Below are 24,912 nucleotides of genomic sequence, written 5' to 3'. Positions count from 1 at the left end.
TCGGGCCATTAGTTCTGCTTTGAGCTAAGCAGAATAAACTAATCTTCCCTGAACCAAATGGGAATTAGCTGACGTTCATAGTCAAAGTCCTCCCAGAGCCTGAGCCTGTTTCACAAATACCTGCTAATGGAGTCATTAGCTATTTATTTTTCTCCCTTCTCTAAAAATGCAATTTATAGCAAAAGGAAGTCTCTGAAAGGACATGGTGAATTATTAAAAGCAGTAATCTTTGGATAGTGGGCTTGTGGGAGCCTTTTTATACCTTCTGGACTTTTTTATTCAAGTATGTATATGTATGTGTCTACACATACATACATACATACATACATATGTATATATATATATGTATTTTTTTTACATTGTGTCTGGTGATTTTTTTTCCTCCTATGATGAAACCCACAAAGGTTATTTTCTTTCAGGGATCATTTGTCTTTCTGCTAGCTGGTCTGACTTGGGGTCCCTGAGCATTTACAGGAATCAGATCTGAGGGGACCCCTCCCCCCGGGGGTGAGCACCTGGACATTTGAGAGGCTGGGTCACCTTTTTTTACATGGTTGTGTTCCTGACAAGCAGTCAGTCACACACTTCCAGACACCCTCAAACTGTGAGCAAAGGGTCTCACTCCAGATGTTACACCGAGACCCTGATTTTCTGATGAGAACAAATTTAGAGAAGCCAGATTTACCAAGCAATGGGCATCCAGATCTAGAATGTTCTATCTGATTGGGTCAACCTCTCATCTGTGGATCTGCTTTTTAAAATTTGTTTAAATTATCTTTTATTTATACATTGAATGGAGACAGAAATGGTGAGGGAAAGGGGAGATAGAGAGGGAGAGAGACAGAGAGACATCTACTTGCAGCACTGCTTCGCCACTTGCAAAGCTTTCCTCCTGCAGGTGGGGACCTTTGGGGGGGGGGTGTTGGAGCTGCTTTTTAACAGCAACAGTGATGCCTCCTGGGAAGCCAATGCCCAACTCCCCAGTGGGCTGTGGATGCCATTTCTGGGGGCCAAGAACTGTGTCCACACAAAGCTCAGCTCCAGAGTCTGTCTTGCTAGACGCAGCCAGTAACCCATTAAATTGCTGAATTTTGGGGATCCATACATATATCTAAGGGCTCCCTAAAAGCTTCAGTTCCCTCCTCCAGCTAGACCCTAAGCTCCATGCAAGGTGAGAGGAATCATCAGGCAAGAACAGGTTGGGGGACATTTGTAAGGAGGTGGTGGTGGGTGGGTGGGAGGAGTTGAAGCCTTCCCTGGAATCACGTAGTTCTGCCTACAGCCCACCAGCCCACCAGCACAGGGATACAAAGTAATTGGGTTAAAAGTACAAACCAAGTTTAAGTCATCAGTGATAAGAAACTGGCCTGTTTTGTACTTGGTTTGTTTTCTTTAATTAATTTTGTTTTGGATAGAGACAGAGGGAAATTGAGAGGGAAAAGGGAGACAGAGAGGGAGAGAGAGAGAGAGAGAGAGACACCTGCAGCACTGTTTCACCACTCATGAAACTTCCCCTCTGAAGGTGGTGATAAAGGGCTTGAACCTGGGGCCTTGCATACTGTAATGTGTGCATTTTAACCAGGTGCCTGGCCCCTGGATTATTGTTCTAAACTTCCCAGGGAGCAGATTTCAGGGCCTCTCAGGGCAAGTTCAGAGGTGTTTTCTTCTGGCTTGTTCCATTCAAAGAAGGGTAAGGACCCATGAACTCTGGGTTTTGACTTAACTATCAAGATTCCCTGGTAACAACTAGAGAAATATCTCAGCTGGCTGGGCACAGGACTTGCATGCCTGAGGTTTCTGGTTCTATCCCCAGTACTGCATGTACCAGAGTGATGCTCTGGTTTCCTTTCTTTCTTTCTTTCTCTCTCTCTCTTTCATATGATTTATATTTATACTTGAACCATTTATTTATTTTTATCAGAGCACTGCTCAGCTCTTGCTGATGGCAGTGTAGGAGATTGAACTTGGGCCCTTTACTACCTCATTTTTGCATTACCATCATGCTATCTCCCCAGTGCTACTTTGTTTGTTTGTTTACTTTAAAGATAGAGACAGAGCGATAGAGACCCCAGCACCCAGGCATCCTTAAACACTGCAGGGACTAGGTTCAACCTGGCTTGTGTACAAGGCACAACAAGATACTATCCAAGTGAGCTATTTCACGTGCTCTTTCTTTCAGATAGAGAGATAGAGCTAGAGACACAGAGACAAAGATACCATAGCTCAGTGGTAGTGGGGACCACTACTTCAGTGTGGTGGGGGACCAGACTCAACTCTGGTTCATGTGTTTGAGCAAGCAAGCGCACTAACCAAGTGAGCTAGTTTGTCAACCCCTCATGCAAAATTAGAAGGAGTTGGGACCCAATGATGGTACACCTGGTTGAGTGCACATGTTACAATGCACAAGGACCTGGCTTTGAGCGCCCAGGCCCTAACTGCAGGGGGGAAAGCTTTGCGAGTGCAATGTGTCTCTTCCTTTCTATCTCCCCCTACCCTCTCAATGTTTGGCTGTCTCTATCCAATAAAGATGTTTTTTTAAAAAGTTAAAAAGGAGAGGGAAGGCGAGAGGGAGTTCGAGGGAGAAGAAGGAGTAGTAAGAGAAGGAAGAAGAGAAGAAATGAGAAAGAGGAGAGAGAGAAGGAGGAGAAAGAAGAGAAGGAGAAGGAGGACAAGAAAGAGAAGGAGGAAAGGAAGGGGAAGAATGAAGAGGAGGAGAAGGAGGAGAAGACTACTTGGTACCATTTGAACCCTTCTCTCTGCCTTACTTAGGAGTTGAGTCTTGTAGCTACCTCCATGGGAAGATTTCCCAGGAAGGCTGAGTGTATTCTGTATAGGGCACACACAAGTGCAGCCTCTTCCCATACCCCATGGCCAGGCCCAGGCCCTGACTCTCTTGCATTAGTTCACAACATCACCTCCCAAGTTATGAGTGGGCATAATTGGAACAGGGAGGGAAGATGAGTCAGAAGCAGAGTCCTTCTCCAGCCCAGCCTTTCAGGGACAGCAGATCGAATACCTCCAAAACCCGACTTCCAGTTCCTGTTGAGATCCACACCGATGCAGAATAATCCAGGTCGGATGGACTTGTTCTTTCGCCACAGACGGTTCTGAGAAAGCCCAAAGGAGAAGCCCTCATTCAGCATACCCATTCCCAGGGGTGGGAGTCTGACTGCCTGGCCAGAAATAGGGACGTAAGGAATGGGGGGGCGGGGGGGTCAGGGAAGAGCAAAGGGATGGGGCCAGCATGGGGCTAATCCAAGGCCACAGACCAGAGGTTCTGTTGTTAAAATTGGGATATACCAGGGCTAAAGTCCCTGGTCTCCACCTGCAAGGGGAAAGCTTCATGAGCAGTGAAGCAGTGCTGCAGGTGTCCTTCTTTCTCCCTCCCTCTCCCCTCTCAATTTCTCTCTTTCTCTATCAAAATGAATAGGGGGGGGGGGGGAAGGCCACTGGGAGAGGTGGATTCATTGTGCAGGCACCAAGCCCCAGCAATAACTCTGGTGGTAATTATATATCAGGAAGCAGGGAGAGCCCTGGACACAAGCCAGTAGATAGGAAGCTAGCCTGACGTCAAGAGGTCAGCTGCTGTCTCTGAGCTACAGACCTGCCTCAGCAGGACCTCCTGCAAGGAGCCCCTAAAGAAGCCAACACCCCCCCCCCACCCAGGAATCTCAGGCCAGCAAAAGCCACCAAGATCTTTCCTTCATTCCCCCACCCCCCAAAGCTAACCCTGGACCCCTTCCTCCTAGGTGCACTCACCATGCTGTGGGTGAAAGCGAACCCATCTGGGTTGGAAACAATCTCTAGGAAGATGTCCATAGTGTTCAGTATGTTTGTCAGGATGTGGTCTTTGTCATAGGCATTGACGATCTGTAAGAAAGGGAGGAGCAGGGGGTACCCAGTTAAACACATGCACTACCATGCATAAGGACACAGGTTCAAGCCCTGAGTCCCTACCTGCAGGAGGAAAACTTCCTAGTGAAGTAGTGCTGTAATTCTCTCTACAGCACTACTCTAGGGGGAGCTTCATGAACAGTGAACTGGATGGAACTAGAGGTGATTGTGCTTAATGAGTAGGTACAGTCTCTCTCTCTCTCTCTTTTTAATGTTTTAAATTATTTATTTATTGGATGGAGACAGCCAGAAATATAAAGGGAGGGGGAGACAGAGAGGGAAAGAGATAGATACCTGCAGCACTGCTTCACCACTTGTGAAGCTTTCCCCCTGTGCGTGGGGTCCCAGGTCCTTGCACATTGTAACATGTGCCCTCAACCAAGTGAGCCACCTACTCTCTCTTTCTCTTCCTCTCTATCTTCTCCTTCCCTCTCAACTTCTCTATCCAAAATAAATAAAATACATGAAGAGGAAGGAGAAGGAGAAAAAGAAGAAGAATAGGAGAAGGAGGAAGAGGAGCAGGAGGAGTGAAGAATAGGAAAATAAATAAAATACACGAAGAAGAAGAGGAGGAGGAGGAAGAGGAGAAGGAGGAGGGAGGCAGGCCTGGGAGCACCAGCAGGGTTGCCACTAGAGATGGATTGGGACATCTGCACACCTGGAGGCTTCAGAGAAGGGTGGCACCTGTGCATCAGGTCCCTGTCTCATAAAGGACCAACGCTTGGGGTTTGGAAGGAGGGAGAGAGTGCCTGGGCTTTAAACAAGTCAGGTCTCATCTTCTGTCCACTGGAGGTGCCCTGGGCCATTCCATACCCTGCCCTCCCAACAGCTTCACTGACCTTCTTGGCAGTCCAGATGCCCGTGGCATGGGTGATCCACTCCCGGGAGTGGATTCCAGTGTCGATCCAGATGGCTGGACGCTGGGAGCCTCCTGTACTGAACTTGGAGAAAAAGCACAGGAGGTCAAAACAGAGGTTTGAACTGAGACAGATCAGCTCAGGGAACAGAACTAAGACCTTCCAGAAAGACTGCCAGCTATGCCCTCTCTCCCTAAGGGAGCCTGGTGCACCCCCACAGAGGGTTGCAGCTACCTGACGGGCACTCAGGCTGGTGGCACAGTGGTTTAGCCAGAGACATGGATTGTCCCAGTTGAAGGGTGCCTGCCTCCAGGGTGGGAGATAGGGTTAGTCTTAGAAGAATGCTGATTCTGACGTAGTAGGTTGGAGGTTCTCCATTTCTCTTTCATTGACTGATTGATTGATTGACTGACTGATTTTAGAGACAGAGGCAGAGAGAGTGAAATATCCTGCAGCACCAAAGCTCCCTTCAATATGGTAGGGGGCAAGCTCAAACCTGGGTCATGTACACGGCAAAGCAGCACACTATGCAAGTGAGTGCTTCCACCTGTCCATTTTTTTTTTTCTACCAGGGTTTTCACTGGGGAAATCCCACCCAGTGGACCTTTCTTTCTTTCTTTCTTTCTTTCTTTCTTTCTTTCTTTCTTTCTTTCTTTCTTTCTTTCTTTCTTTTTCTTCCTTCCTTCTTTTCTTTCTTTCTTTTTTCTTCCTTTCTCTTTCTTTCTCTTGTCCTTCCTTCTTTTCCTTCTTCCTTCCTCTTTTCCATAGAGGGCAAGAGACAGAGAGGGAGAGAGAATCAGAGAGAGGAGAGACACCACAGCAGTTGTGGTGTTCCACCACTCGTCAAGTTTCTCCTGTGCGTGGTGCTTCCGTGTGGTGTGGGGCGCTTGAGCCCAGATCCTCTTGCTTGGTCAGAAGTGTGAACTAGCAGTTGAAATGTCTCCCAGCACCAACGCTGGGCCTTTTCTATCTTCCTTCCTTCCTTCCTTCCTTCCTTCCTTCCTTCCTTCCTTTCTTCCTTCCTTCCTTTCCTTCTTTTTCTCTTTCTTTTCCTTCCTTCCTTCTTTTCACTGTACTGTTCAGCTCTGGTTTATGGTAATGCTGGGGACTGAACCTGGGACCTTTGGTGCATGAAAGTCTTTTTGCATCACAATTATACTGTCCCCAACACCACAAGGTTGGGCATTTCTAACAAGCTCTGGGGAGACTGATGCTGTGGGTGTAGGAATCACACCTGGAGCAACAGCACTCAGATTACATTTAAAAAGTAGAGCCCTGGGGGACTTGGAAACAGGGATGAGCAAGATCAAGTCCCAGGATGGGTGAGACCACTGGGTCTTTCAGTAGAGTCCTGCACATACAGTGCTCAGAGCCTGGCAGCTAGGTTTCAAATGTTCTAAGTACTTTATTCCTAGTGTCTTTGGGGGCACATGCAAAGAATTAATTTTTTGGGGGGGTTATCACTTGGGCTCAGTGTCTTCACTATGAATCCACTGCTCCTGGAGGCCATTTTTCCCATTTTGTTGCCCTTGTTGTTGTTGGTATTATTGCTATTGTTGTCATTGTTGTTGGATAGGACAGAGAGAAACCAAGAGAGGAGGGGAAGCCAGAGAGGGGGAGAAAAAGATAGACACCTGCAGACCTACTTCACTGCTTGTGAAGTGACCACCCTGCAGGTGGGGAACCATGGGTTCAAACTGGGATCCTTGCGCAGGACCTTGTACTTCACGCCATGTGTGCTTGACCCATTGTGCTACCACCCAGCCCCCTGTTTTGTTCTGTTTTATTTGTGACAGGAGGTGGGGCTGAGTACCTACAGGACTCTAAAGCTGCTGGAGGTATTTTTATTTATTTATTTATTTATTTATTTATTTATTTATTTATTGCTAGAGGGTAAAAGACAAAGAAATAGGGAGAGAGAGAGGAGAGAAGACACCTGCAGCAAATACACTGTTCATGAAGTTTTCCTTTTTCCCTCTGGAAGTGGGGGCCAGGAGTTTAAACCTAGGTCCTTGGGCTTGGTGATGTGTGCACTCTGCCAGGTGCACCACAGTCCAGCCCCTAAACATCTTGTTGTTTTTGGAGGTAGGAGTCTCATACACTTCCCAATCCTGCCTCCTTCATGATCAAAGGCAAGACTGCAGCCAAGTTCACCCCAGTTCTATTTCCAGCGGCAACTGTTGAGGGGCTGGGAGGTCCCTGCCCTCAACCCCCCCCACACCATGATCTCAGGCTTCTCTGTGGGGCTGCTAAAGTCAGAGGACCCAAGGTGCTTGCAAATGAGGCCCCTAGGCACCTATTCCTATGTAACCAGTGGAGCAATTAAGGTATCAGCAAGAATGCCAACTCACCCCCATTCCCACCCTTAGGCCAGGGCGAGGGCTGCCAGTCTGCAGATCTGTTATCTCTGCAATCCTCCCCTGACCTAACCTGGGCTGGCTAGATCACCACACTGTCACCTACCCACACCTGCAAGGGTGGGCCTTTGAACACCACAGCGCCAAAGGTTGTCAGTCATCTTGAAGGAGACATACACACAAAGTGCTCGGCTTTAAATTCCCACCCAGCCACAACCCCATATGAGCTCTACCCAGTGCTGTAGAGTCCAGGGGTTCTGACTCTGAGGTTTACCTTTAGGACAAGAATGGACCGGTTTTCAAAGCTGTGGCCAATCCGAATCTTTGAGACAATATCTGAGTGCTCTGTTACAAAGTTGTCGATCCAGCTATAGATCTGAAAGGAAGGTTGTCCCACAAACAGTGAAGATGGGGGCAAACCCCAGGACCTCTCTGAACATTCCTTTTCCCACTCTCTTTATATATTTTTTAATTTCTTTATTGGGGAGTTAATGTTTTACATTCGACAGTAAATACAATAGTTTCTACACACATAACATTTGCCAGTTTTCCATATAACAATACAACCCCCACTAGGTCCTCTGTCATCCTTCTTGGACCTGTATTCTCCCACATACACACACACAAACCCCAGAGTCTTTTACTTTGGTGCAATACACCAATTCTAGTTCAGGTTCTGCTTGTGTTTTCTCTTCTGATCTTGTTTTTCTTTTTTTTTTTAATTTAAAAAAAATATTTATTTATTCCCTTTAGTTACCCTTGTTGTAGTTACTATTGTTGTCATCATTGTTGTTCCTGTCGTTGTTGTATAGGACAGAGAGAAATGGAGAGAGGAGGGGAAGACAGAGAGGGGGAGAGAAAGTCACCTGCAGACCTGCTTCACCGCCTATGAAGCGACTCCCCTGCAGGTGGGGAGCTGGGGTCTCGAACTGGGATCCTTACGCTGGTCCTTGCGCTTTGCGCCACGTGCGCTTAACCCGCTGTGATACCGCCCGACTCCCTGATCTTGTTTTTCAACTTCTGCCTGAGACCCACTCTCTTTAATGCTTCAGCACCTCCCTTCACAATGGAAAAGATCCCAGGTTAAGAACTGCAAGAGGGCTCAAGGCAGTGAGCTTTAGTTGGCTTGCACTCCCAGGCTGCTCATCTATGGGCTAAGATTTTGCCTGAAAAAAACAGCATGTGCTGAGCCCTCTTAGTCCTTATGGTGAATCTGAAAGGCTCTCTCTAATTAGAAGTGCTCTCTCTTAGCCTATTCAGTCTTCTTTTTCTTTTTTAAAGCATGCATCCATTTTGGTTGTTTATTTTTTTTTATTATTTGTGTATTTAGGAAAGAGACAGAAATTGAGAAGGGGAGACAGTGAGAGAGAGAGAGAGACATACCTGCAGCACTGCTTCACCACTCTGAAGTATCCCCCCACTGCAGGTCCCAAACACCCAACCAGGTGTGTCTCTGCCCAACCCTGCCCATTTAATTTTCTAACATATGTCATAACTGGGATGCTATTTTACTTTTGTCACCCCTTTTAGACTCTAAGCCCTATAAAGGCAAGATAATTTATCTTTGATACCAATGACAATGGAAATATCATGTTAATTCATTCTCTACTCATTCAGATCACACAACTGAATTGGCAAATGCATGAAAGAGAATGAATTCTCTAATATGGCTCTTATGAGGATATGAGGAGTGTTGATGACTAGGAGACTGGAAAATAACAGTTTTTTAAAAAGTCTATCTTAGGTTTATATATAAATCATATATAACACTTATAGATTTATGCACATATAGTCCTCTGAGTGTTATTAAATGATGTCATTTTCTCTCTAGTACTTTAATCTTTCATATATATGTTTTCTCATCCTTATTGTATCTAATAGCTTGAAGTTCTTTAATTTGGTGTGTCTGTATTCAAGGACTCGTGTTACTATAGTTTATCTCTGTTACAAGATGATCTACATTTCTCTGAAAGACTACTAGATGGTTTCACTCATATGTGCAATACAAAGAACCGAAACACATAAATTTGTCAATAAAAAAGGGAAAAAGTAATCAAACTGTCGTTAAGACTTTGTGAAAACTATGGTGGTTATCCTTGGGTGGGAAGGGAAGAATGGGGAGAAGGGCACAGAACTGCGGTGGGTGTGGTGTGGTACTACACCCCTATAATATTATCATCTTGTAGTCCACTATTAAATCACTAATAATTTTTTAAGAGGAGAGAATGGACAGTATTACTAACATCCTACTCTTTTCAAAGAATTGGGTATTACTAACATCCTACTCTTTTCAAAGAATTGGGTAGGTATATCCTACTCTTTTCAAAGAATTGGGAATGTCTTTCTAGATCAGACACCTGTCTCTGTGCTCTGTTTGCATATTCATTCTCCTTCCTAAGCAAGGCATCATCTGTCACTTCTACTCTAGCTGATTTTACGGGTCACCATGAATTTCCTCCAGCTGAAGGCAACTCCATTTTAGCTATAAAACGGCTCTCCAAGGTGCCTGGCTTCTTTTCTATTTCCAAGTACCCACAGCTGAGGCTACTCAATACTCAGGCTGGTTGAGGAGTGGTCATGGTGTTGGGATCACCAGCCAGAGGGGCGGACGGGAAAGCAGCCTCTACCTGCTCTGTTCTACCTAGTGCTATTCTGGCCTTAGTGCTCAACCAAGTAGACCCATTTCTCTGCCCCCACATCTACTAAAGTCATCTTCTTAGTGATATTTACATGGGAGATAGATAGATATCAGGTTACTGGACAAGTCATGACATATTTTTCTATGTTTTCCTATGCAAACATGCAGCATATATATTTGTTGTTGTGGACACTGGGGCTTCACTGCACTGGGCTGACTTTTTCAGGCAGATACAGAGGGAGAGAGAGGGAAAGAGATCACAGCAGAGAAGGGAGGCCAGACTTGAACCTAGATATCACACATGGCAAAGCAGGTGAACTACCCAAGTGAACTATCTTGATAGCCTTGGACCATCTTCTCCCAGTGGCAGTGGACCCCAGAGTTTTCCATTAGCCTCTGCATAAGTCTGTCTCTGACCCTCCTTGTATGACCATCAGGGATACCAGAGCCCAAGGCTTGCTGGGGCAGACTTACCTCCTCCAGGGTGTGATAAGAGGAGTAACTGAAACTGCTGGTGCTGCGCTCTAGCCGGCGGGATTTTGCCATGGCCTCCCGTTCCTGATCCAGCAGCACCTAGGAAACAGGAGCATGGGTTGGACAGGAAGGAAGCTTGCTCAGAACTGTGTTAACTTCCAGTGCACAAAGAAGGCAGCAGGACCCAGGAGAGTGAGCATGACGTGGCAATGCTGGCACACTATCCAGGTGACCTATCCCACTGGCCTGGGATTCCTCTGCTACCTAACAGACCTTTCCTCCTAGTGTCCTCATTGCACACCCACAGGATGTCAGCCCAGCAGGTGGAGACTTCAAGCTGTGAGGGGGTGACACTCGTGCTTGGGGAGCTGGTACATGTGCTGTGTGAGCACAGGGCGAAGAGTCCGTGGAGCTACACTCAGAACCTGCCATTGCTGCCCCCTGTGTAGAAACTTGACCTTGGCCTTCTCCACTTGAACTGTGGGATGGTGAGAACAGATTGATCCATACCATAGGCTAAAAGGCGCTAACAGGCTGCAAGGTGGCACGCCCACTTGAGTACACCTGCTCTCATGTGCAAGGGCCCAAGTTCAAGCCCCCCAGCTCCTCAACTGCAGGGAGGGAAAGCTTCAGGAGCAGTGGAGCAGTGCATCAGACATCTCTCTCTCTCCCTCTCCACATCCCCCTTCCATCTCAGCTTCTCTCTGTCTCTATCCAAATACACAAACAAACAAACAAATAAATAAAATGCTTCTTTAAAATAGAATAAAAGACATTAACAGATGTGAGGGTGATTGGCCCACTGCCAACCTTGATTCTGCCCTCTGTGCCCATGCTGAACCATATGTGCTAGCCTACAACATAATTCTACCTACACCCCTGTAAGGAGCTTAGACATATGGGGCCCAAGCCATCTGGGAAGCCAGGTACGGATGGACAAAACCAGTCCAGATCACTGTGATTGATTAATGTCCCAAGGGTTGCTGGTTTGCCACATAAACTGCCCCTCAAACACAAGTACAGGTGAATCCTAAGCTCTGTCCTTGGGTTTCAGTTCAGGGGTAACTCCCAGGCCTCAGGCAGCACCATCCACCAACCACAGAGAGGGCAGTATCCTGTCCTGGTTGAGCCAACCGCCATTTTCCCCCACCACCATGAGGAAAGCCTGGGCACCTCTGCCACCAAGGTGCTTCAGGAAAGCAGGTCCTCAGCCCTGAACAACAGAATTGCTAGGGTTTGCAGCTCCAGACACAAGTCAGACTTGCTGATGCCCAAGTTTCGGGCAGAGCCCTTCAGGTTACCAGGCATCTTATCTCATTATCTCGGTTGCTCTGGTCAGATGACCGGATGGCAGGGCAGGCATGAACAATTCCCACTTTGTAGATAAAGCAGAGCGAGGAGCTAAAGTTAATGGCAAAGCTGAGAGGGGCTGAATGAGATAAGAGCCCAGATGTCCTCATCCCTAGCCTTGAATCCTTCAAGGTTAACTAACTACCCAGCAAAGCTAACACACACAAGGTACACATTGCTCTCTCTTTCTCCGCACACACACATGTATATGTGCCTGACATACAGACATATGTGTCTTTCTGCACACAGCTACAGAGAGAGCAAGTAAATATGTGCACAATAGTTGGAAAGTCCGCCATACTTGAATTGTGATTTTAAATTATTTAAAAATCACCAAAAAAGCCAGTATAGCCCAAGAACAGGAAAACAAAACACGGGGATACCAAGAAATAAGTTGAAACAGTAATGATGCTAGTTAGAGAAGAAGTATAACTTTAAAAAAAGATTTTAATTTTGAGCATTATTTGCCATTAGGGTTATTGCTGGGGCTCAGTGCCTGCATGACTCTACCACTTCTGACCATCATTTTCCCCCTTTCAGCTAGAGGATAAGAGGCAGAGATCAATAGATAGATAGATAGATAGATAGATAGATAGATAGATAGATAGATAGATACATACATACATACATACATACATACATAGATAAATAGATAGATACATAGATACATAGATAAATAGATACATAGATAGATACATAGCTAGATAGATACATAGATACATAGATAGATAGATAGATAGACAGACAGACAGACAGACAGAAAAATATTTCAGCACCACTCCACTCCTTGTGAAGCTTCCTCCCCTGCAGGTGTTCTTATGTGGAGCCTCCTACAGGGGCTTGAACCCAGGCCTTTGCACATGGTAATGTATACACTTTACCCACCAAGATTTCAATTTTGGTTTTTTGTTTGTTTTGCTTTGCTACAGAGCAGAGACCCCATGCATGCATGGCATCACGCCACCTTATCATTCAGTTAGACACACAGAGAGATGGAATGACACCACAGCACCAGAGATTCTCCGGTGTCACAGCACCTCTCACATAGCGCTGGGGCTTGAAACTGAGTTGCACACATGGCAAGGAATGTGCCCTATCCAGTGAGCTATCTCTCTGGCTCAGAAGGATCATGATTCTAAGCAACATTTTTGCCTGCCTCTCTTTTCACATTTGGGCCACATCCTTACACTGCTTCAATAAGTAAGAACTTCTAAATGAATAAATAATGCTAACACTACCACAAAAAGCCCTCTAAGCCCAAATGAAATAGTAGTTATGGAGCCTTCAGTTCTGAGGCTGGGAGAAGAAAGAAAGTCCCTCTCCCCATAACCCTCTGACTCACTCCCACCTCTGGCCCCATCAGCCTCAGGTTCACAGATCTGACAACAGAAATGGAAATCAATGTTTAAGGCTCAGTTTGTTTCCTTTTTGAGCCCTGGTGACACCCTAGGTAATTGTAATTGCAGTGTTTTCTTGCTGAACTGGCTGGGCTGAGGACAGGCCACTTGGGCAAAGTCACGTTGCTGGTTAAGTCTGAGATGGCCAGAGGAGCCTTGATCCTCACTGGCTCAAGCACTGTCCTGGGAAGCTTTAACAAAGTGAGAGTATCTTGCTCCTCAGAAATGTATTGAAATCTCAGCAGGGCCTGTGACCAGACTGCCCCCATGACTGTGGGCAGAGACCTACTAGCTGTAGTGAGCAGATGCAGAGGGGACAGCTGGTTGGGCCCCAGGGAACATCTACTGTGTACTCAGTCCCCACTGGAAGGAATTTAAAGGACCTCAGAGCCTAGAGTAGGTATTGAACGGAGAGAAGAAACTGGGAGGAAGGGACCAGAGGACCTGTTCTTCCCAGTAACTTCCAGGAGCCTGTGTTTTGTCCCACAGAATAGCTCAGAGGCAAACAGGAAGTCAGCGGCACCATACTGCAAATGGCTTTCCAAACACCCTTATGGGCCTCTTGGATGCATATGACACCAGCTTACAAATCGGGAATGCTCCAGCCCTCACAGCTGGGCCCCAATTCCAGGAACATTAATCTCTCCTTGGCTTGAAAAAGACACAGATGTTTGTTCCCTTCCCAGGGCTGAGGAAAGGAAGAAGATGGGAGAGCAGAGAATGTAGTCTTGCCACTGGCTCAGGAATGCCTAATTACAGTCCTGTCAGGCTTCTCAGAAAAGAAACACACACACACACACACACTCACACACACACCTCAGAAGTAAGCCATTCACATCCCTGGAAGCTATAACCTGACAGGGAAAGTAATACCTGATGTGAATTAATTTATGACAGGGGTAAGGAAGGATGACGACATTAAGCAGAGCACAGTGAGTGGCCTCCAGGGTGGAGAAGAAGAACCCTGAAAGATGAAATTGAGACTGGAAAGAGCTGGACATTCTCAGCAGCTGGATATTCAAAATGGACGCCAGACAAGGAAACAGGAGCCGAAGATGACCTCCACCCCCACTCCCCACTCTGATGCCTCTCTTCCCATGTCCCTGGTTTTTCTTTCAGGCTTCATGGCCCACCATCAGCAGCAGTGACATGGCTAGTATTAACAGGCCATGCCTTCTTGAAGGGAGGCTACAGGCCTGGGAAAGTTAGAATAGAACTCCCTTAGAGGTAAAACCTGAGCTTTGTCCTAGTTGCCCAAAGAGCAATTAAAGACACAACACAAGGTTTTGGGTGGTGGTGCACCCAGTTGAGTGCACACATGTTACCATGCATGAGAACCAGAATTCATGCTCTGGTCCCCACCTGCAAAGGTGAAGCTTCATGAGCAGTGTGCTGCAAGTCTCTCTCTCTCTCTCCCTCACTATCTCCTTTTCTTTCCTCACCTTCTGTCTCTATCAAAAAAAAGAAGAAAAGAAAGAAAAGGAAAGGAAAAGAAAGGAGAGGAGAGGAATAGAAGATAAAAGAAAAGAAGAGAAAATGGCCACCATGAGTGTTGGTTTGGTTGTGCAGGCACAAAGCCCCAGAAATAACCCTGGTAACAATATGAAAATTAATAAAAAAAAAAATGCAACACAAATAATAATGACAACCTCTGAGGAGGCAGATAGCACAAGACTAAAGAGCCTAAAGCCAGACTGCCTCAGATTATTATGTCCTTGACAACGTCACTAATGTGAGCAAATTACTAACTTCTCTGTGCCTCAACTTCCTTTAAAGTGTTCTCGTGGGGATTAATACATGCAAAATGCTCAGATCATCATGTAGCATATAGTCAATGCCAGTGATGATTATGATGATAGTGATGATGATGATGATAATGGCAATGATGATGACGAAAATGACAGGACCACAATGGGGACTATTGAGGTGACTCCAGAACTTGGTGGTAGAACAGTCATTGCTAGGTAGGATCAGGATACTGGAATTTCTCTAGAGGGGATGTGGTGTCGGTAGGACTTAGCAGAAACTGAGTCTGTGGGATTTAGTACCCAAAGGAAAAGTGACTTTGCTGAGTCAATGTATCCCTGCCCTCCTGGAGGCCTGTCACAGGAGCTGGTCCTCCTGTCCCTGAGTCTTCTATACCACCAAATTCTTTCTCTGCCTTGGCATCTTGCTCATGATTGCTTCTGAAGGTCTCCCCTACCTTCTCCTCCATTCTGCCTTACATGTCTGCTCTGTCCCCACCAATGGCATTTCCACTTTTTAATTTCTCCTATTTGGTGAATGAGTGTTTGTCAATGATACACTGAAGATAAGTAACCAGCAAAACAGAATCACCTGCCCTTGCAGAGCTTAGAATGTGGGTGGAACACAGACAATAAACAAGGTGCTTAAATAAACTAAATAGAGCATTACAAAAAGAATCATATCAGTCAAGATAAGCCAGAAAGAGAAGGAAAAATATTAAATGATCTCATTAATGAGCTCTAAAAAACAAAGCAAAAAGCAACATAGGAGGGCCAGATGATGGCACACCCAGTTAAGCACACATAGTGCAAAGTGCAAGGACCAGCACAAAGATCTGGGTTTGAGCCCCGCTCCCCACCTGCAGGGGGAAGCTTCATAAGCAGCAAAGCAGGTCTGCAGGTGTCTGTCTTTCTCTCTCCCTCTCTATCTCCCCTCCTCTCTCAATTTCTCTGTCCTGCCCAATAAAAATGGAAAAAAATAGCTACCACTAGCAGTGGATTCATAGTGCTGGTAACAAGCCCCAGCAATAACCTTGGAGGCCAAAAAAAAAAAAAAGGCAATACAGGGTGAATCCTTAATGGGCTAGAGTCTATCAAAGCAGATTCAGGAACTCAGAAGGAGAAAGGGAAAGTCCTTAGGGAGATGACGGGGACCTAAGTCCCTATGGTGGAATAAGATAGATGGACGGTTTGGGGAGCAGTGAAGAGAAAAGTGAAGCAGAGGGAAGAGGGAGAGACTTGGAGAAGCATGGGAGAAAAAGGGCACCATTGATAAGAAGATGATAAATAGTGAGGCAGTAAATCAGGCAGTTATTTACAAAAAAAAAAAAAATCCAACAATATTGTAACCATAAAGGTGACTCTAAGGTATGTTTGAGGAGCATCTAGAACCCCAGAAGTCTGGAGTAGAGAGAGTCTGAGATGCAGAACAAGTTATTGATCATATAGAGACCCTTTCAGGGACTTTGGCTTTTACTGTAGGTGAGCTAGATTCTAAGCTGATGAACATACGTCAACTTGCATTTTTCTAAAGGGTCCTTCTGACTATGCTTCTGAAACTAGAGGAGAGGAGACAAAGGTAAGGGGGAGTAATTAGGAAATCACTGGAATAGAGGGACCGAGTGGTGGTGCACCTGGTTAAGTGCACATGTTATAAACTTATGTACAAGGACCCAGGTTTGAGCCCCAAGTCCCGGCCTACATGGGGGAAAACTTTGTGAGTGGTGAAGCAGGACTGCAGGTCTCTCTCTCTTGCTCTCGCTGTCTCCCTTCTCCCCCCTTCATCTCCCCTCCCCTCTGAATTTCTGGCTGTCTCTATCCAATAAATAAATAAAGATAATAAAATTTTTTTGTTTAAGTCACTGAAATAGTTCCTGTGAATGTGGCTGGTGAAATGGCCCAGGGAGCTAGTATAGAAGGTAGGAAGATAGAAGGGCTGGGATGTGAGAAGATAGTCAAGGATGACTCCATGCTTCTTGTCTGCGAGACCAGAAAGATGGTATCACCATTTTCTGACTCAGAGAAAGCTGTGGAGAAATAAGTTATGGCTCGAGTTGGTCTTGGCTTGAACCTGTAATGTTTGAGATGTCCACTAGGCACCTTGATGGGGAGAAGTTGCTGAGCTGATAGTAGGATACTAGAAATCAGGAGAAAAGGGATGGTTAGATATATAAAATTGTGAGTAGAGACTTCTGGAGCCAAGGCTACAGAGCAGCAGGAGTTGTGTTTCTCTCCTCTCCAGGGCCAACTAGGACTACCAAAGGAGACCACCTGGGACCGCAGCAAGACAGGACTAGAATGACTTCAGGAACCCATCAAATCACCAGGGAGTGCAAACACCTGTGGCTTGTGGACAGAGAGGAGCCTAGGGAGAGATTAAGTGGCTGTTAACAGTCCGGCAGTTTACCAGTTGAGACACCACCTTCAGTCTGTTTCATCAATAAAAAGATGGCTGAAGGGAGGAGAGGACTCCCCTGAGACTCACCAAATGCAACTGTGAGTCTCCATTGCTACTGCTCTCAGAATCTGGAACAGCAGGGAGGAGGCTCTGTGCTGACACCAGGGGACAGAGAACTAACAAGGAAACTCAGGAGAAGATCTATACCTTGGTGGCCTAGCAGTGGGGCTGTGAAAGTCTCTTTGCTGGATTATCTCTACCCCACCCTGCTTTATCTCTTGGTCAGGAGAAAGTGATTAAGCTAAGAAGCCTACTTATGGTTTAAAAGCCCTCAGGCTCCCATAGCCTACAGGGAAAAGAACAAAAGAGACTTTTAAGCCACTAAGCCCCAACTCAGGGATTAAAATACTATTGAAACAACTGTCAATTTCTACAACTTTGAATGCTTTAATTACCTTACTTAGACACAAGTCAATCCAGGCAAGAGTGATCAGTAATTTGAAAAGTACAGAGAGAGGGACCTCATAACATACTATATAAAATGGTTAAACCAACAAGAAGAAATATTGGAGAAATGAATGAGGACAAGAGTCCAGCTAAAAGCCCCTCAAAGTTTGAAGCACAAAATAATGAGGTCAACATCCAAACACTAGTTAAGAAAATAATCACAAGAGTGAATGAAGAACTTGAAAGAATTGTCATAAAAAATGCAGAAACACAGGAGTCGGGCGGTGGCGCAGTGGGTTAAGCGCACGTGGCACAAAGCGCAGGGACCGGCGTAAGGATCCCGGTTCGAGCCCCTGGCTCCCCACCTGCAGGGGAGTCGCTTCACGGGCAGTAAAGCAGGTCTGCAGGTGTCTATCTTTCTCTCCCCTCTCTGTCTTCCCCTCCTCTCTCCATTTCTCTCTGTCCTATCCAACAACAAAGCAACGTCAACAATGGCAATAATAACCGCAACGAGGCTGCAACAACTAGGGCAACAAAAAGGGGGGAAAATGGCCTCCAGGAGCGGTGGATTCATGGTACAGGCACTGAGCCCAGCAATAACCCTGGAGAAAAAAAAAAAAGCAGAAACACCAAATGACACTCTGGAAGAAAACACTAATTATCTCAAGGTTATTAGAGAGCTGAAAGATGAAATAGCTAAGCTAAGAACACAACTAGTTGAATAAGCTAAAACAGTATCAGAACAGGGTAACAAAATAGATGAACTCCAGAAAACAGCAGAGGGGAGAGAGAATAGAATCAATGAGGCTGAAGACAGAATTAGCAAGATCAAGCATGAATTAGAGACAACTAAAAAAGAAGTAAGTTATATCAAAAAGAGATTAAGAGATACTGAAAACAACAACAAAGACCTATGGGATGACTTCAAAAGAAATAATATACACATTATTGGCTTATGAGAGGAAGAAAGAGAGGGAAAGGGAAGAAAGCATTCTTCAGGACATAATAGCTGAAAACTTCTCTAGTCTAGACAACATCAAAGACATAAAGATTCAAGAAGCCCAGAGGGTCCTGAACAGAATTAATCCAGACTTTAAGACACTAAGACATATAATATTTAAAATGGAAAGGAATAAGGATAAATAAAGGATCCTGAAGGCTGCAAGAGAAAAACAAAGAGTCACTTACAGAGGAAAACCCATAAGATTAGCAGTAGACTTCTCCACACAAACACTACAGGCCAGAAGAGAATAGCAAGATATCTATCGAGTGCTCAATGTGAAAGGCTTTCAAACAAGACTACTGTAGCCTGCTAGACTGTCATTCAGACTAGATGGAGGCATAAAAACCTTCCCAGACAAGCAACAGTTAAAAGAATCAACTATCACCAAGCCTTCCCTGAAAGAAGTTCTGAAAGGTCTCCTATAAACAGTCAGACCACCATAAGTAGGCCATATATCAGGAAAAATTCTACAAGAATGGTATTAAAATATCTTCAGTCTTTGATATCAATAAATGTCAATGGCCTGAGTTCACCTATTAAAAGGCACAGAATAGAAAGATGGATCAGAAAACACAACCCAACAATATACTGTCTACAGGAATCCTACCTAACTCAAAAGACAAACACAGACTCAAAGTGAAAGGATGGAAAACTATCATACATGCCAATGGCCCACAAAAAAGGGCAGGAACAGCTATTCTCATACCTGACATGGTAGACTTTAAAATAAATAAAATTTATAAGATAGAGATGGACATTACTTAGTGATCAGAGGATCAGTCAGTCAAGAGGACTTAACAATTATTAACAACTATGCACCCAGTGAGAATACATCTAAATATATCAAACATCTACTGAAAGAGCTAGAGAAATATATTAACAACAACACACTTATAGTAGGGGACTTCAACACCCCACTCTCTCAACTTGACAGATCTTCCAGGCAGAAAATCAATAAAGACATGAGGGAGCTAAATGAGGAGATAGATAAACTAGAACTATTGGACATTTTCAGAGTCATTCATCCCAAGAAACTGGAATACACATTTTACTCAAGACCACATGGGTCATTCTCAAGGATAGACCATATGCTAGGCCACAAAGATATCATCAGCAAATCCAAGAGCATTAAAATCATCCCAAGCATATTCTCAGACCACAGTGGAATTAAACTAACACTTAACGATCAACAAAAGATTATTAATAGTCCCAAAATGTGGGAGCTCAACAGTATACTCCTTAACAACTACTGGGTCAAAGAGGAAATAAAGGAAGAAATCAAATGTTTCGAGAGTTCAATGAAAATGAAGACACAAGTTATCAAAATATTGGGGACACAGCTAAGGCAATACTGAGAGGGAAGTTCATAGCCATACAAGCACACATAAGGAAACAAGAAAAAGCACAAATAAACAGCCTGATTGCACATCTTAAAGACCTAGAAGAAGAAGAACAAAGGAACCCTAAAGCAACCAGAAGGACAGAAATCACTAAAGTTAGGGCAGAAATAAATAACATTGAAGATAAGAAAACCATACAAAAGATCAATGAAGGTAAATGTTGGTTCTTCGAAAGAGTGAACAAAATCGACAAAATTTTAGCCAGACTCACAAAAAAAAAGAAAACAAAAGAAGACCCAAATAAATCAGATCATAAAGGAAAGAGGAGATATCACAACAGACACTGCAGAAATTCAACATATCATGCGAGGATTCTATGAACAAGTATATGCCACCAAGCTAGAGAACCTAGAAGAAATGGATGATTTCCTAGGTACCTATGAACTTCCAAAAGTAAGTAAAGAAGAACTAGATAGATAGCATGAACAGGCCTATCACAGCTAATGAAATTGAAACAGTTACCAAAAATCTTCCCAAAAATAAAAGTCCTGGACTAGATGGCTTTACAAATGAATTCTACAAAACCTTCAAAGAACTAATACCTCTACTTCCAGTGATTGAAGACACTGGAATACTCCCTTCTAGCTTCTATGAAGCCAACATCACTTTGATACCAAAAGCAGATAGGGACACAACCAAAAAAGAAAACTACAGACCAATATCTCTGATGAACATAGATGTAAAATATTGAACAAAATTCTAGCCAACCGGATACAGCAGTATATTAAAAAGATTGTTCATCATGACCAAGTGGGGTTTATCCCAGGGATGCAAGGTTGATTTAATATACGTAAATCAATCAACATGATCCACCACATCAACAAAAGCAAGACCAAAAACCACATGATTGTATCGATAGATGCAGAAAAAGACTTTGACAAAATACAACATCACTTTATGATCAAAACATACAAAAAATGGGAATAGATGGAAAACTCCTGTAGTGGAGTCTATATATAGCAAACCTACAGCCAGCATCATACTCAATGGTGAAAAAACTGGAAGCATTTCCCCTCAGATCAGGTACTAGACAGGGCTGCCTACTAACACCATTATTATTCAACATAATGTTGGAAGTTCTTACCATAGCAATCAGGCAGGAGCAAGGAATTAAAGGGATACAGATTGGAAGAGAAGAAGTCAAACTCTCCCTATTTGCAGATGACATGATAGTATACATAGAAAAACCAAAGGAATCCAGCAAGAAGCTTTTGAAAATCATCAGGCAATACAGTAAGGTGTCAGGCTACAAAATTAACATTCAGGGAGCCAGGCGGTAGCGCAGCAGGTTAAGCATACGTGGCACAAAGCGCAAGAACAGGCTAAGGATCCCAGTTCGAGCCCCCAGCTCCCCACCTGCAGGGGAGTCGCTTCACAGGCAGTGAAGCAGGTCTGCAGGTGTCTGTCTTTCTCTCCCCCTCTGTCTTCCCTTCTTCTCTCCATTTCACTCTGTCCTATCCGACAACGACATCAATAACAACAACAATAACTACAACAATAACAAAAAAAAACAAGGGCATCAAAAGGGAATAAATATTAAGATTAAAAAAAATTAACATTCAAAAGTCAGTGGCATTCCTCTATGCAAACACTGTTAGAAGAAGTTAAATCCAGAAATGAATTCCTTTTACTATAGCAACAAAAACAATAAAATATCTAGGAGTAAACCTAAACAAAGAAGTGAAAGACTTGTATACTGAAAATTATGAGTCACTACTCAAGGAAATTGAAAAAGAAGTGGAAAGATAGTCCATGTACATGGGTTGGAATATTTAAGATCATCAAAATGAATATACTACCCAGAGCCATATACAAATTTAATTCTATCCCCATCAAGATCCCAACCACATTTTTTACGAAAATAGAACAAATGATACAAATGTTTGTCTGGAACCAGAAAAGATCTAGAATTGCCAAAACAATCTTGAGAAGAAAGAACAGAATTGGAGGCATCACACTCCCAGATCTCCAATTGTATTATAGGGCCATTGTAATCAAAACTGCTTGGTACTGGAACATGAATAGACACAATGACCAGTGGAATAGAATTGAGAGCTTGAAAGTAAGCCCCCACACCTATGCACATCTAATCTTTGACAAAAGTGCCCAGACTATTAAATGGGGAAAGCAGAGTCTCTTCAAAAAATGGTATTGGAAAAAATGGGTTGAAATATGCAGAAGAATGAAACTGAACCACTGTATTTCACCAAATACAAAAATAAATTTCTAGTGGATCAAGGAGTTGGATGTTAGACCACAAACTATCAAATACTTAGAGGAAAATATTGGCAGAACTCTTTTCTGCATAAATTTTAAAGACACCTTCAATGAAATTAATCCAATGACAAAGAAGACTAAGGGAAGTATAAACCTATGGGAGTATATCAAATTAAAAAGCTTCTGCACTGTAAAAGAAACCACTACCCAAACCAAGAGACCCCTCACAGAATGGGAGAAGATCTTGACATACATCAGACAAGAGGTTAATTACCAGAATATATAAAGAGCTTGCCAAACTCAACAACAAGAAAACAAATCACCCCATCCAAAAATGGGGGGAGGACATGGACAGAATATTCACCACAGAAGAGACCCAAAAGGCTGAGAAACACATGGAAAAATGTTCCAAGTCTTTGATTTTCAGACAAATGCAAATAAAGACAACAATGAGATACCACTTCACTCCTGTGAGAATGTCATACATCAGAAAAGGTAGTAGCAACAAATGCTGTGAGGTTGTGGTGTCAAAGAAACCTTCCTGCACTGCTGGTGGGAATGTAAATTGGTCCTAGCCCTGTGGAGAACAGTCTGGAGAACTCTCAGAAGGCTAGAAATGGACCTACTCTATGATCTTGCAATTCCTCTCCTGGGGATGTATCCTAAGAAACCCAACACACCCATCCAAAAAGATCTGTGTACACATATGCTCTTAGCAGCACAATTTTTAATAGCCAAAACCTGGAAGCAACCCAGGTGTCCAACAATAGATGAGTGGCTGAGCAAGTTGTGGTCTATATACACAATGGAATACTACTCAGCTATTTAAAAATGATAACTTCACCATTTTCAGCCGATCTTGGATGGACCTTGAAAAATTCATGTTAAGTGAAATAAGTCAGAAACAGAAGGATGAATATGGGATGATCTCACTCTCAGGCAGAAGTTGAAAAACAAAATCAGAAGAGAAAACACAAGTAGAACATGAACTGGAATTGGTGTATTGCACCAAAGTAAAAGACTCTGGGGGGGGGGGGTGGATACTGGTCCAAGAAGGATGACAGAGGACCTAGTGGGGGTTGTATTGTTATATGGAAAACTGGGAAATGTCATGCATGTACAAACTATTGTATTTACTGTCAAATGTAAAACAGTAATTCCCCAATAAAGAAATTAAAAAAGAAAGAAAATGAGAATGGGAGTATCTAAGGAGGCTGAAAGTATTTGACATCATGGCCCTGCATGAAAGTAGAAGTCTAAGAACAGAACTGCATAGCTAGAGGACACTCGACTGAGTAGTAGTCAGTAAGGTAAGATACCCCAACCCAGGCCTGGGGAAACAGCATAATGGCTATGCAAAAGACATCCATGCCTGAGGCTCTGAGGTCCCAGGTTCAATCCCCAGTACCACCATAAACCAGAGTTTTACAGTACTCTAGTTGAAAAGAAATTTAACTTTCTGGAAGCTAAAGGGAGAGACAAGTTTCAATGAGTAGAGACACCAGTCCAGTTGTGCTGAGAGATGAAAGAACAACCAACCCTCAGAGTTGATCATTCAGTTGAACCTAGGATAGCGGGACATTGTCAGGGCAGTTTGAGTGACCTGATGGAAAGACTGTCTACCAAGGATAGGTAGAAATGGCAAGTGTAGTTAACACCTCCACTTTCACTCTACCAGAGATAGGAAAAAGGGGTACTGGCTGGAAGGAGCATGGGGAAAAGGGAGTCTGGGAGGAAGTGCAGTGGATAAAGCATTGGAGTCTCTAGCATGAGGTCCCAAGTTTGATCCCTGGCATCACATGTGCCAGAGTGATGCTCTAAGTCTCTCTCATTCATTAACAAAAAAAAAAAAAAAAAAAAAACCTTTGAGAACAAAAGGGAGTTGTTATTGTTTTTGCTATTTTAAATTAGAAAAATAACTCTAAATGTGTACATTAATGGAATGACCCAGCAGAGAAGGAGCCACTGTGGAAGCAGTGTTTCAGCTGAATTGTATCTTGACCTAGCTGGTCGAAGCATGGGCGATTTTTGTTTTCTTCTTTGTGCTTCCCCACCCCACACCTCCACCCCCCATTTTCAAAACTATCAGACATGAATATTTATTAATTTTGTAATCAGAAAAAAAAGCCATTAAAATCCACAGAGCTGATTGCTCAAGTGAAACTTTTTCCATGGTGACTCATCTTAGGGCAGAGAAAGAAAGGGGGAAAAAAAAAGAAGGTAAAATGAAATGCAAATCAAGCTCACTTCAAATCTGATAATTTCTTGCCTGGCCCACTGCAATTTCTTCACCACCCTCCTCCTGTCAGTCTCTTCCTGCTCTGCTCCTGTGCCCAACTCTACATTATCACTGTCAATCTTCTCCTTCTCCTCCTCCTCCTCCTCCTCCTCCTCCTCCTTCTTTGCAAATCCAATGGTGTCAGACCACTGGCTTGCTCATGGGTGTTCCAGGATCAAAATCTCAACCTCTCTTCAGGTGCAGGATGGATGCCCTTTACAATCAAGGCTGGCCTCATCATCCCTCAGACTGGGGTTGGGAGGGGGTGCTTTTCCTCTCTCTGTCCACCCCCCCACCCCCGCCTCCACACATACATACACACCCCACTGCAACTAGCTCTTCAGCTGAAGGGCAATTACCGCCTTCTCAGAGCCCCAGACGCAGCAGCTCTTGTACTGGCTCCCATAGCAACCTGCTCCTCTCCATCAGCGCACTCAACCAGTCCATTGTCAGCGCT

At 44.2% G+C, this 24,912-nt stretch overlaps 1 protein-coding gene across 4 annotated transcripts in view; it reads right to left on the bottom strand.

Moving 5' to 3' along the window:
* The window catches only part of CPA5 (carboxypeptidase A5), a 42,720-nt gene that overhangs the window by 6,470 nt on the left and 11,338 nt on the right, over positions 1-24,912 (bottom strand). For 3 of the 4 annotated variants that reach the window (XR_009551223.1, XM_007524203.2, XM_060196562.1), the window contains 5 exons: positions 10,221-10,319; positions 7,383-7,484; positions 4,734-4,835; positions 3,760-3,870; positions 3,017-3,107 (listed from right to left, as the gene is read on the bottom strand). Coding sequence is in view for 3 of the 4 variants with exons in the window: in XM_007524203.2 (XP_007524265.1) it covers positions 3,017-3,107; positions 3,760-3,870; positions 4,734-4,835; positions 7,383-7,484; positions 10,221-10,319 (505 nt within the window). In the remaining variant the exon portion in view is untranslated. The remainder of the gene's footprint in view (positions 1-3,016; positions 3,108-3,759; positions 3,871-4,733; positions 4,836-7,382; positions 7,485-10,220; positions 10,320-24,912) is intronic. The other variant, XM_060196563.1, reaches the window with a different exon arrangement.

Source organism: Erinaceus europaeus, chromosome 8, assembly GCF_950295315.1.
Source record: "Erinaceus europaeus chromosome 8, mEriEur2.1, whole genome shotgun sequence".
Taxonomy (NCBI): domain Eukaryota; kingdom Metazoa; phylum Chordata; class Mammalia; order Eulipotyphla; family Erinaceidae; genus Erinaceus; species Erinaceus europaeus.
The sequence above is the reverse complement of the archived record's forward strand: the minus strand, read 5'-3'. Positions and strand labels throughout refer to the sequence as shown.